We start from the raw sequence: 13649 nt of genomic DNA, 5'->3' as shown, positions 1-13649 counted from the left end.
ATGAAGGCAGTGGAGTACAGCCAGGCAGAGCGAGGATGTGGGCATGAAACACCCCTAGATTCATGTGGGCTGGCTTTACTACTTGTGTGACCTTGAGAAAATTACTAAGTCCCTTTAAGCTTCAGATTCCTAAGCTGTAAAATGAAAACATTAATGTCTACAGTATAGGGTGTTATGAGGGTGTCATAAGAGAGTGCATGAGAAGAACAGGAGATGCTCAGTTTATGGTAATCTTGGTTATTTTAGCACCTCACTGACCTCTAGCTGAGCATAGACCTGCTCAGGCATCTTCTGGCCATACGTTTCCAAGAGTGTGATGGTTTCTTTTAGTGGTTCAAAGAGTTCATCAGTAGCTCTCTGGCGGCTTCTTACAGCCAGAAGATGCCCCATAATGTCAACTAAACCATCGTGATCGCCTTCACTTAATTCTCTCTGAAGTCCAGCATCTGTCTCCTTTATAAACTCTTGTAGCTCATTCAGACTATAAAAACATGTATACACACACACAAACACAAATTAAGCTCATTAAAACATTCAGAAGTATGACTTCTGACTGAATCTAATTTTCACTATTTACCTAATTAAACCTTACTTGCTATCTCTCTTACAGAACTGGCAGTTTTAATGCTCTTAAAATTAATATCTCAATTTTAAGAAGGAGTCAGGTGTTAAAAGTTATCATTCCAAATACCAAAGACTACCTGTCAATGACAAATCTCAAAAGATGCTCCTGAAACATCCAGCTCCATTTCCTGATAATGTTTAGCAAGCTCACTTTGAAAGGCTTCATGTCCACCTTGAACCAACCATCAAACACTCTGAAGTCATCAAACTTGCTCATCTGAACATACAAAGCCTCATAAATGTCAATCTACAATTAGAAAAAAAAATAGTCACTGTATAACAACTCAATCAAAAGCTAGTAACTACATAAATGCAGAGGGTTTGCCTTGCCTCTTCTTTGAATTGCTCGAGTGTTGGTGGTTGTCCGGGAATGTCTTCATTTGCGTGAGGCCCTGTCTCCTCAGATGACACAGTATGGCCATACAGGAGGAAGCGCTTCATAAACTCGGTCCGGTCATCCACCCAGAGGTAAGCGTATGTGTCCAGGGTGTTTCTGAAGTCCAAGACTTTGTTGATGACGTCTGCCACTCTCTTCATGATCTCCTGCCTGACCTCCACCAGGCCCAGCATGTTGTCCATATCTTTCTAAATGAGGGGAGAACCAAGCACTTATGAAAGCCAACCCTGCTCTAGCAATTATGTGCGACCTAACATTATCCAAGGCCATTCTTCAAAAGAATAGTCGCTAAAACCAAAAACCGTGTTGCTTTTCCCACTTCTCCTTTCCTTGTGCTCCCCATTACCCCAATTTATTTTGAATCATTAATATAAAAGCTAATTTTATAAATAATCATAATTGTAATTAATATATATGTATACGTATGGGCATTCAGCATTCAAATGACTGGGTAGTTGAGTAAGCACATTTTTTTTGAATCCTGGGAAGTTGCAACCCTCTATATCCTTCTCTGTCTTTTCATCGGAAATATTGCTTCTTAATATTTCCTCTTTTGCATTTATAGATCTAGGAATGAGGCATTTTCTTTCATGTGGCTTTATCCTATTTTAAAGAGCTGTTCTAAAATTCCTGGTTTTCCTGGCTGCCTCAGGATCCGCTCACAGCATCTTGCTTTTACGTTAAATACAAACAAAATTAATCATACTTGGTGTAAATACAGCAAAAAACAGTGGACATTAGAATGGGGAACACTAGAACTCAAAATCGAAGTATATTCAGATTAAAAGCTTTGGAATTAGCTTGGCATTTATTTGTAACTCTAAAGAGATGTGCGAAATTGGTTAACATATATGTAAATATATTGAATTTTTTTAGAGTAATATTTCCTGTTCAGTGCTGATTTCTTTGGATTCTGTTCTCTGAATTCAGTATTCAGTAATACTACCAATAAACATATTTATAATCTCTTAATCTATTAATATGTATATACTTCACAATAAATGTAATACCCATTTACAAAGAACATACCTGGTAATTTGCTATTTCCAGATGTGCTGCTACTCGCTTCATCTGGGCAGACATTCGGAAACTACTGCACAGCATTTCTTCCACCAGATCGTAGAAGCCATCCCCAGCCTCTCTTTCTAAAGAAGGTTTAAACAGAATCTCTGGGGGCATTAAGATCATCTGTGCTTGAAAAAACGGTGCAGATTTCAGTTGTTTCTCTGTGTTCATCAGGAAGAAGTCTAAGTCATGCACTATTGCTTGAAAAAAGCCTTCCACCACGATGTCATCAATGAATTCTACATAAATCTTCCAAGCATCCAGAGAAGGAGTGGCTCTAAACAGCATCCTATTTTCCTACAAACAGACAAGTATTAATAGACCAGTATAGACAACAGTGAGTATAAAAACAAAAGCTGTCCATTTAAATGGCTTGTTAAAGGGGCTACATTTGGGGGCACAGCATAGAAACATTCAAATGCTTAGTTGCAGAATTTTAACCTAGACGGCAATGATCTAAGCAGGATTTTGTAACATTTAGTTCACTTATAAGATACATTCAAAAGTCATTCTTTCTTGAGGATATGCGGAGCGGGAAGTGTAAGCTGTGACAAAGCGAGAGAGTGGCATGGACATATATACACTACCTAACGTAAGGTAGATAGCTAGTGGGAAGCAGCCTCATAGCACAGGGACATCAGCTTGGTGCTTTGTGACCACCTGGAGGGGTGGGATAGGGAGGGTGGGAGACACAAGAGGGAAGAGATATGGGAACATATATATATATGTATAACAGATTCACTTTGTTATAAAGCAGAAAGTAACACACCATTGTAAAGCAATTATACTCCAATAAAGATGTAAAAAAGTCATTCTTTACAGGTGAAATCATTAAGAAGATTGCTATCTTCAAATATTATGCACACAAGAAATACACTAGTTCCCAATGCATCCTAGATGTATGGCGCCTGGGCTCTGGTTCTGGCCCTGTCCCTGACTCTCTGTGGCCTTGGACATTGCCTGCCCTGGCCTCACCTGTAAATGAGGTTTCCCAAAGTAGTCCTCCCGAGAACGCTGTTCTGGGACATCTAAAGATCACCAAGTCAGCAAAGAGCTAAGTGTTTTAGGCCATTCTTGGAGACTCACAGTGTACCTATTATGTTAAAGTCCATTTAACCTGGTTTAACCCATTGTCTCCCAACACAAAGATATTTTGTGCCAACCACCTATGAGCAGCTTGTGGAAAGACAGTAACTTGGCTTGGGAAACACTGGCCTGGAGAAGTCCAGGCTCCCTCTGTGCTTCAACAATATGAAAGTCTTTGACCTCAGCATCTCCCTAGCATGTGGGTAAGGTAATGGATGGGCCAGGGGGCATGACAGGGCCAGACACGGACATGGTTAAGGACTGCTAGAGGTTGGGCACAGTGTGGCAGGCCTAGGGACAGCGATTTGAAAAGGTCAGGTAAGCAGCAAGGTTGATTCCAGAAGTACCTTCTGAGTGGCAAAGGTTACACAGTCTATACAGGCCAGAGGGCAGATGCCCAAGGCAGAAACTACTATAGCACACAGAAAAGACAACACTAAAGTGGGAGCTGATTATAAGGTAGATTATGCTCTCTGCTTTCTGTGATTATTCACTACTGTGGATATATGATCCAGGATTCAAAGGTGTGTGCTACAGGCAAGAATCAGAACTACAGAGGTGAGTCTGGATCCTGATAAAGCAGGGCAGAGATGAACAAGTTCTTTGAGGGTTTTTTGTCCTCAAACAAATCTAAGAACTGCTCTTTTCAGGGATGCTGTCTTGCCTGCCAACCACGTGGAAGCATTCACATCTGTGTAGTGTATGTGACCCACACCCCTGGAGCTGGGCAGTACACATCCCAGGCAGCTGTACACAGCAGTCCTGGCTCCGTTGTAGGAGCTAGTTTAGGGGTTGGAAGGGTGAAAAAAAATCCTCGAAGACTATCTTGTTCAGGCTCTTCATCTTTAAGGTATAAAACAAAGACCTAAAGCACATCCAGCGTCACATTCATAGGAAGTAAGCAGCTGAGCTAGAACTAGAAGCCAGTCCTCTTGACTCCCCAGAGTAGGGCTCTTTCCAACATATCACAGTAATATACCTGTGATTACCTCACTGTTCATACTTTCTCATACCAAGAGGTCCAGCTTATATCACTACAGTGCCACTTTTAAGAAATTGTTGTATGTTCAACAATCTAGGGTAAAGGGAGGAAAAGGAAAAGAAAGGAGGGCTTTGGGTCACTACACGATCGCTCGGGTCCCTTCCAGACCCAACCTTCCACGGTTCTGCCCTTCTCTCTTCATCTGAGACACTGACTGCAGACCATCCACAGAGATCCTACAGCCACAAAGGATGCAGCATGAAAGGGCAGAACTCACACACCTTCTGCTGTGCTTCTATGTCTTTCCCCTAAACCACATTCCTTGCTGGAAATCTGAGAACCAAGCTCAGTTTCATGTGCTGATAAGAGGGGGAAAAGTCACTTAAAAGATAACTTACAGAAACAAATAATCATTTCATCTCTATTTTGAAGTTGAGTTCCCTCAAGTTGGAAGCACTCCACAGGTCTAAGTGACTTCCAAGCTTCTTAGTTTTTGATTTAAGGGAAAAAGAGTCCATTTACTAGTAGAAAAATTCCAACTTTATTCTCCGAGAATACCACTGCAAAACCTTGTTTGTAACTATTTCTAGTCATGTACTGGCAATATTTTCAATGCATTATAATCAACATTCATATATCTTACTTGTCTAAAACCCCCAAGTTAGTGTTTAGGGAGCCCACTTTCCTATTATCAATAAAATGTATCAGAAGAAACTAATTGTAATCCATCATCTGTCCTCCATGAGGCAGATTCCAAGGCATAAACACTTGTAAGGATGTCCTGAAAGTCACAGAATAATTCACAGCCATCTCGGCAAACTAGGAACAGTTGAGGTCATGACTAAGTTAAGACATTGCTGAAAAAACAACTTTCCAGATATATACCTTCTTTACATATCAGAACATCCCCGAGATTCCCTCAAGGCTACCCAGGCCTTAGGGGGAGCATTCAGAGGGAGCATGGCCCTACCCACACCTTGATTTCAGACTTCTAGCCTCCAGACTGAGAGAGAATACATTTCATTGCTTTAAGACATCCATTTGTGGTACTTTGTTATAGCAGCCCAAGGATGCTAACACAGGCAGTCATCTAAGAAGGCAAAGTCTTTGTCCTAGCAAATTGTTACCAGTAGGGAAAATTAAAACTTTCTTACATGTTTCAGACAAACTTGGAAGTCAACAGAAACTTTGAAATCCATATGAATTCTTTTCTTTCTTTTCTTCTTGTGACACATACTCAATACAGCATATCAAATGTACCACATCTTACTTTTCGGTGAGCAAGTTTGTTACTCTTCAAACCCTTTCTTCACACAATTGCAATGCCAGCCTATGCAAAAATCTGCCCTTGGGCAGGCATCTCCAACTAATGTGCCCCCAAACAAATCCTGTCTTTTCTCTGCAAAATCTGCTCTGCCATAGCCCTCCCCATATCAGTAAAGGGAAACTCTATTCTTCCAGCAGCCCAGACCAAAAACGTCAACGTCATCTTAACTTCTCTCTCCTCTGACTGATCACAGCAAATTCTCTTGGCTCTGCCTTCAAAATACATCCAGCATACGACTGTTTTTTATCACTACCGTCTGGACCCAAGCCATCTTCACTTGGATTACAGACTCATCTCCTAACGGTCTCCTTGTCTACCATCTCCTGACCCCCCTGTAGTTTACACTCAACAGGGAAAGCTTCTGAGCAGAGAGTCTCCAGCTGCTATTTTCCCTCAGAGTAAAACCCAAAGTTCTCAAAATGGCCCGTTGATCCAGTGGGATGTACCCTTAAGCCCTTTCAAACTTCATCGCCTGCTATTATTCCCCCTGGAAATTCTGCTTCAGGCATGTTGGCTCTCTAACTGACCCTTAGACAAGCGACCCATACTCCTACCGTAAAGCTTGTGTACTTTGATACCTAGAACATCCTTCTTCCATTTCCCACCTAGCGCATTCCCTTTCAGTTCTCTGCAGAAATGCTACCTTAGTAAAGAGGCCTTTCTAACTACCTCATACACAGTGTCCACCCCACCTGCTACTGCTTCTCTATCCCACCATCTCTGCTTTATTTTTCACCATTGCTCATGTGACCGATTGAAGATACTACTATATGTTATTTTCTCTATCTTCCCTAACTAGGATGTAAGATCCAAGAGGCAAGAGACTTTGTTTTATGCTTTTGTTTCTCTGCCTTCTGTTCTTTGTTCTTGTTGCTTTATTTGTCTTCTCTTACACTGATAACCCTAGAATAGTGCCTATCACTGTTGTAAAAACTCGAGTACTTGTTATAAGGAGAGTAACTACTGTTGCCACCCTCAGGAGATGGCTGAAAGGGTTACAGGAGATGAGGTAAACAAGATGGATGACACATAGAAGCATTCAGCAAAACAAGAGATAACTATGACCAAGGTAAGGACACCATCTCTAGCCTTTCTGTTTCATCAAAAGATCTCACAGTCCTGTCTCTTCCCTCAGAAATGAGCACAGCAAGGGCCACAGAAATTACAGACAAGTAACACAAATTCCTCCATTTGCAATGCTTAACAAAACCATACCTAAAGTTCTTTTGGGCCCAGAAAAAGGGCCCTCCATTATTAGGTTACCTATTTTTGCTCTGTTCTAAACTAAGTGAAAGGATCTGCTATACATTTCGAAGCCTTTAAGTACCTCAACCAAGTTGTGTATCTTGCAGCCACCTTCCTGGATTAGCGTGTATTTTTTCGTAAACAAATCACCCTTGTCCTCCCAAGTCAAGGCGGTCTCCCGCCTGTGTTCTCTCCGGGGAAGGAGTGTGCACTCCACCCAAGCCCGCATCGTCTGCTGAATCACTTTGACGTTGTTCTGCGCACGCTCCACTCTGCGCTCCAACTCTGAGGTGGCCGTCTTCATCCTCTCGATGTCCCCCCAGCAGTCATCCTGCCATGTCAGTGATGTGGCGGCTGCCTGCAGTTCCTCATCCACAGACCTCAGCTCTTCCTCAACCAGGGGGTATTCAACTTCCAGAAGAGTCTGTTTCAGCTTATTATATCCTTGCACAAGAAGTTCAAGATTTCCAATGGACTGATTCAAAAGAAAACCCCAAGACAAAAAGGGCCACATGTGTTAAGGCTACTTTCTCTTGGAGGCATGGAAGTATCTTAGGTCTACATGTTAATAATTAAAATTCAAACTTTCTATTCAAAATCCACCCTAATATCTGAAAACACAGACCTTTAAAAGAGTGTTTCTTTTTTTGAAGATGGCTAAGGCTGAATCCGGTATGTCTGATTTCTTCAACATCAAAAGGTATTTAACTTCTCTTAATACAGCCACTAGCTATTAAAAGAAAAGCAAGGATTATTTAACATGATTTAAGAATTGAACACAGGCTCTGGACGCACAGGCTCAGCGGCCATGGCTCACGGGCCCAGCTGCTCCGCGGCATGTGGGATCTTCACGGAAGGGGGGCACGAACCCATGTCCCCTGCGTCGGCAGGCGGACTCTCAACCACTGCGCCACCAGGGATGCCCAAGAATATCATTCTATTTTTAAAATCAAACGCTTAAAATTTCATCCAATGATTACAATATTTTCAAACTGTCAAGGCAAAGGGGCTTTTGTTTCCTATGCTTTTTAAAAGCAACAATCATACATTCCATATGATGCAGAAGTATAAATAATAAAGGTAGAAATCATTGGCTATGGCCCACTGTCAGAGAAAGAATTCAAGCAATAAAAGAGCAACATACACACGCCAAGATCTGAAATGGGTGGCCATAAGCCGACCTCGGTCTTTTCCAAACACCGCTAGCTCTATAATAATGCTTATTTTGAAAACACAACATGATTATACATGAGGGAGGATTGTAAACATGCCACAAGTTTTGTCTTTGCTTAACTGTAGTTTCATCAGCAATAAACAGCTAGGTAAATGCTAAAAACTGCAACCAGCTGAACAAAAAGGCTTAGGAATATGCAAAATGCTCATATGCACACACCACAAACATCCACCCGGTACCTCCACTCATAGGTGTGTGATGAGCCGGCCCATCCAACTTCTGGCGGCCCAACTTTCTGTCTGGTTTCAAATGACCTTCCTTCCACCACCTCACAGTAATGCACAAGTCATAACGCACTTCCCTGAGCAAACTTCAGGTCTTTGTCAAGGGAAAGTACTATATTCATTGGAGCATTTATATATTACTTGACCACTTAAAATGTATAAAACTATGCTACTGTTCTTCCTAAGTTCCTTTTTTTGTTTTTCTGCTTTTATTGTTTTAATTGGAATATAGTTGCTGTATATTAGTAAGTTATATGTGTACAGTATAGTGATTCACAAGTTTTAAAGGTTATACTCCATTTATAGTTATTATAAAACATTTACTATATTCCCCATGTTGTACAATAATATATCCTGGTAGCTTATTTTATACCTAATAGTTTGTTCCTCTTAATCACCTACCCCTATGTTGTCCCACCCCTGCCCTCCCCCAAGGAGTAACCACTAGTCTGTTTTCTATATCTGTGAGTCTGCTTCTTCTGTTATATTCACTAGTTTGTTGTATTTTTTAGATTCCACATATAAGTGGTATCATACAATATTTGTCTTTCTGTCTGAGTTATTTATTTTTTTAAACGTTATCACTGAAAGAGTTTTTGAGTACTGTACCCTAACCCTCATTTTCCCCGTCAGCAATGTACTTTTTATTGTGCAGTCTTCCATAGTGCAGTGAATTTTAGGAATGCATATGTCGTGTTGTAGCAAAACTGACTGTAGCCCTAAATCACAGTTTCTGAGGAAAAGACCACATAACATGCTTTAGAAGGTAAACCAGTTGACTTCCTTAGGCTGTCACTCCATAGGTCCACTAGTATAATATATTTGGTATGTTTATAATCCCTTCAGGTAAAATTGTAGGGATTATCCCTAAAACATCTCAGGAATTCAGTTTCTATAAATTGGTTTTATGAAATCAGAAGGTAAAGCAAACCCTCAGTCCTCCAGGTCACATATTTATATACCTGAGCTGAGGTTAATAAGAAAAAATAAATGATGCAATTCTTTGTAATATTTCGGGGAAAGAGAACAGAATTTGAGTACAGACTGTGACTATTAAACTCAGTGAGGCTAACTTTCACCTCCTAGGCATACAGCTGGACTGCCATGAGACAGGGCAAGAAAACCTAAGCCAGGAAACATCTGATCAAAGACTAACAATTCTGTTCAATTGAGTTAATATTTATTAAATGTTACCAAGTGCCAGACACTATGTTAGACACACAAAACACAAAGATGAAATCCAATGGACCCTACTCTCAAGTAACTCATTATCCAGTAAAGTGGGAGTGGCAAATAAATAACTACAAGACAAAACAAGAAAGAATAATTAATATAGAATTTGATGAGCAAATCCCTAAAACAAAGACCTATCAGAAGTTGTTTTTAGTTATAGTCCTCGTAGCACTGACATTTTCCCAAAATAAAATACAAATGAATGGAGGTATGAGGAATATTCTTATAATAAAAAGGGCATCTATGAAACATTTAAAAAATATCAAACCCTTACCTTTGGGTCAAAGTTGACATTGAGAAGACCACTTACGGCACTGAATTTAACCAAGGGTTGATTCAAATTGAATTCACAGATTTCATCCACATTACTTTTCCATTCATTATAGATACGATTTTCAAACTGGTCTAGCAAAGCTGTCATTTCAGTATACTTCTGATAAATCCAGGCATCATCAGGACTTTCCAAGAATCTGTAGGAATATGTTTTTTATTTTTTACTTTTCTATACATTAGATAGATCTCAGCTTAGCTACTTTACAGTAGTATATGATAGAAATAAGAAAGTACACTATAAAAATCAGGAAGAAAATCAATAAAGGTCAAATAATGCTTCTGCATAGTCTGTGCCTTAAAAGATATGAAATAAATGGAACTCCAAACATTTTACTAAATGCAAACAGCAACAAGTTATCAATTCCTACAAAGAAAAGAAAAAGATACAAAAGTCTGCAAAATAACGGGAGTGCTAGCTATTGGAGAAAGGAAAAACAATAACAAAAAGCTATCAACATATTGTGGGTGAAATGGAAAAGTGAAAAAAGATCTAAAAACATGGAAATATATGAAGTTCTAAGTCCTAAACATACTCCCAAACCATGGGGATAAATCCCTCTCAATGAGTCCAAGCAATGACAAGAGTTAAGTAAGGCAGTGACTCTTTAAGTGCTAAAATGAACAGCTCACTACCCCATATAAAAATTGCCTGTGTCGAAGGCATAACGTTACCACGAAAGAATCCTAGCTACTTACAGATCACGAAGAGATGCAAAGTTTGACCAAAACATTTGAAGTCGGTCCATGACCTCTTTAGCCCATGTGATGTTTCCTGAGGTAAATGGCATATTCTTGTTAAGGACTACATTTCCTTGTTCAATCTGCAAATTGATATTGTGGTGAAGATGGTGAAAGGGAACATTTAATCAGGGTACACTCCAACCTTGTAGGCAATTGTTAATTTTGGAACATTTACAGTACAAATATAAAGAACATACGTGCAAAGTAACCTGATTAGTAGAAGAGTTACTGTCCTAAAGCAGGTTCTTCATATCCATAAGGAAATCAATTACATAAAAGCATAAAAATTTTAGGGCCTGTATCTACTCTTCAGTTATCATTCAGTGGAGCTCTACCTGACACCCTGACCCACAATATGAAACTGTGGGTCTGTCAGACTTTACCCCCCCCACTCACCTGTTGCACGTGTTCATTATACAATTGCTTACACATATCCAACTCTGCACTGAACATGTGCACAAGTGTGCTGTAACGTGGGCTGAAAATTTCCATGACAACTGGTTTCTCAAGGAAATTCCCAAATACAGTCAAAAGCTATAAAAATCAAAGTGAAGGAAAGGTTAACCACCATGGGTTTTTAATACAAATACTCGATTCACTATTGCCTCTATTAAACTTCCTATGTGACTAGATACAAAGCAAAAATCTAGATCCCTGCAAGTATCCTGCAATGTCTTCAGACTGAAAACACTTTAGCATCTCACTAAAATTTCTATGCATCCAGTAAAGCAAATTCTAAATGTAAAGCAGTTTCCCTTCCTCAGCAGAAAATGAGGAGTCAGAAGCAAACCACTGTCTGTTAGAAATCCCTGATCACAGCCGACACCCCTACGTCCTGTTGGACATCAGGAAATGTTGTAGAAGATGCTTTGCAGATTTAAGAACAGAAGCAAGATTGCGTACTTCTTATTTGCTCTTCCCTACTACACATATACTCTTTAGAATAAGGAAAGCCATATCAAGGACCTCTAGGTCACACGTTAATAATTATACTGTTATCCTGTGATAAACCATAATGGAAAAGAATGTATAACTGAATCACTTTGCTGTACAGCAGAAATTAACACAACACTGTAAATCAATTGCACTTCAATAAATTTTTTTTAAAAACATACAATTTGAGGAGAAAGAGGAAAGCTATAAAATTCCCAACTGTTAAAAAAAAAAAGAAATCATCTTCATATTTGCTAAGTGTAATCTGCTGTATGTCCTCTAGACTTAGATTTTCTGTTTGCCAAGTAACATCTTATGGAAAAATCCAAACGAACTTTTTGGCCAACCCAATAAATCAACTATACTTCAACTATACTTTTATTTTATAAAATAAATTTTAAAAAAATAGTTACACTGGAAGCGTCAGTCACAGTGACCGTCCTGCCCATGGTCTCCCGTGTTTTGTACCACAGGACCCAGCTACCCCCAACACAGCAGCTGGGGCAGCAGTGGCGACCTGTTCCAAGGACAAGCACTCCACGGGCTGACAGTTCCTTCAGTGTCAAAGTACTGGTTGAAACCAATGCCTTGAGATAATTGGAGTCTTTCTCAGAAAAAGAATGAGGGCATGGCAGGCTGAACCTATGCCGGCAAAATTTACGAGTGAAAAGAACCTACAGTTGAACCTTGACAAAACGAGCTTGAAATGCGTGGGTCCACTTTTACACAAAACTTTCTCAATAAATACACTGGTAAATTTTTTGGAGAACTACGACAATTTGAAAATTGTTCTCAGATGAGACAAACCACACTGCCAAGAAATATCAAAAAATTTAAGAAAAGGTATGTCACGAGTGCATGAAATATATGTAGATACTAGTCTATCCCTACATAGGTATAAGGTGTTATTTAAAATCAAATTAATAATGTGTTAGTTTTCTTACTGTTTTATAACTTTGCTTTCAAAAAATTACACTACCATACAGTATGCCTTTCTCTCATAATTGGAGAAACTGAATATCAGCCTATCATCACAGGTGGTTTTTTTAAAATAATGTTTCCAATATTATATTAGAGTATGACTGTAATACTCTATGCCATAAAAATTTTATAATGATTCATTCATTAGTGTATAGGCTAGGCTCCCGTGAAACAACCCTATTGATTACACTAGGCTACCATAAAGCAATCATATTGCTGCTGCTTTTTATCAATGAATCATTATACCTGTAAATAAATATGAATTTCTTTTTCACATTATCTTTTCATTTCTTTATGTCTCGTGTTAGTAATACATATAAGATCTACAGTGTTTTGTATTGTGCAAGGCAATATTGACGTAGGTCCTGATGATTCATCTTGTAAACAGATGACGTAAACTCACGGTATCGATGGAGTACAGTCTTGTGAAGATGTTTTCTCTTCCTTATGATTTTCTTAATAACATTTTCTTTTCTCTAGCTGACTTTATCATAAGAATATATTATATAATACATATACAAAATATGTATTAATCGAACGCTCATTATTGGTAAGGCTTCCGGTCAACAGTAGGCTACTGTTAGTTAAGTTCTGGGGGAGCCAAAAGTTAAACAGTGATTTTCAACTACATAGGAGGTCAATGCCCCTAACCCCTGCATTGTTCAAGGGTCAACTGTACTAGCGAGCAGAGGAAGCCAGTGAGTAAGGGGACAGAAAAAGCAGACACGTGAACTAAAACAGAATCATATGACCAGTAAGGAGAAGTATGTAGTTCCAGAACTCCCTCCACTCGGTCATCTCACAGTAACCCTGACCCCCTGTTTCCACAAAGCTGAGCTGTCTGGTGAGCCTAACCTTGGATTTCTATTTGCCTCCTGTCTTGTCTTCTGTCCCACGGGGATTCTTCTGTGCATCAGTGTGAGACAGCTTTCTTTGCAAACAAAATAATGTAATAAACATACATATTTTTGTACAAGCAATGTTTATAGAATGCTGACTAGGTGCCAGGCACTATATTTTAAGGGTGTTAAAAATGCTATTGTTGGGGCTTCCCTGGTGGCGCAGTGGTTGAGAGTTTGCCTGCCGATGTAGGGGACACGGGTTCGTGCCCCGGTCCGGGAAGATCCCACATGCCACGTAGCGGCTGGGCCTGTGAGCCATGGCCGCTGAGCCTGCACGTCCGGAGCCTGTGCTCCGCAACGGCAGAGGCCACAATAGTGAGGCCCGCGTACAGCAAAAAAAAA

The 13649-nt window shown here is 39.8% G+C and overlaps 1 protein-coding gene across 1 annotated transcript in view; it reads right to left on the bottom strand.

Annotated features, from left to right (window-relative positions):
* DNAH11 (dynein axonemal heavy chain 11) overlaps window positions 1-13649 on the bottom strand; it is a 307654-nt gene that overhangs the window by 246993 nt on the left and 47012 nt on the right. Inside the window, 9 exon segments of the mRNA XM_024738428.1 lie at window positions 259-481; window positions 702-871; window positions 955-1209; window positions 2051-2383; window positions 6809-7201; window positions 7352-7456; window positions 9692-9887; window positions 10447-10571; window positions 10888-11025. Of these exon segments, the coding sequence (XP_024594196.1) occupies window positions 259-481; window positions 702-871; window positions 955-1209; window positions 2051-2383; window positions 6809-7201; window positions 7352-7456; window positions 9692-9887; window positions 10447-10571; window positions 10888-11025 (1938 nt within the window).

Source organism: Neophocaena asiaeorientalis, unplaced genomic scaffold, assembly GCF_003031525.2.
Source record: "Neophocaena asiaeorientalis asiaeorientalis breed wild unplaced genomic scaffold, Neophocaena_asiaeorientalis_V1.1 scaffold89, whole genome shotgun sequence".
In the NCBI taxonomy this organism is placed as follows: Eukaryota; Metazoa; Chordata; class Mammalia; order Artiodactyla; family Phocoenidae; genus Neophocaena; species Neophocaena asiaeorientalis.
The sequence above is the reverse complement of the archived record's forward strand: the minus strand, read 5'-3'. Positions and strand labels throughout refer to the sequence as shown.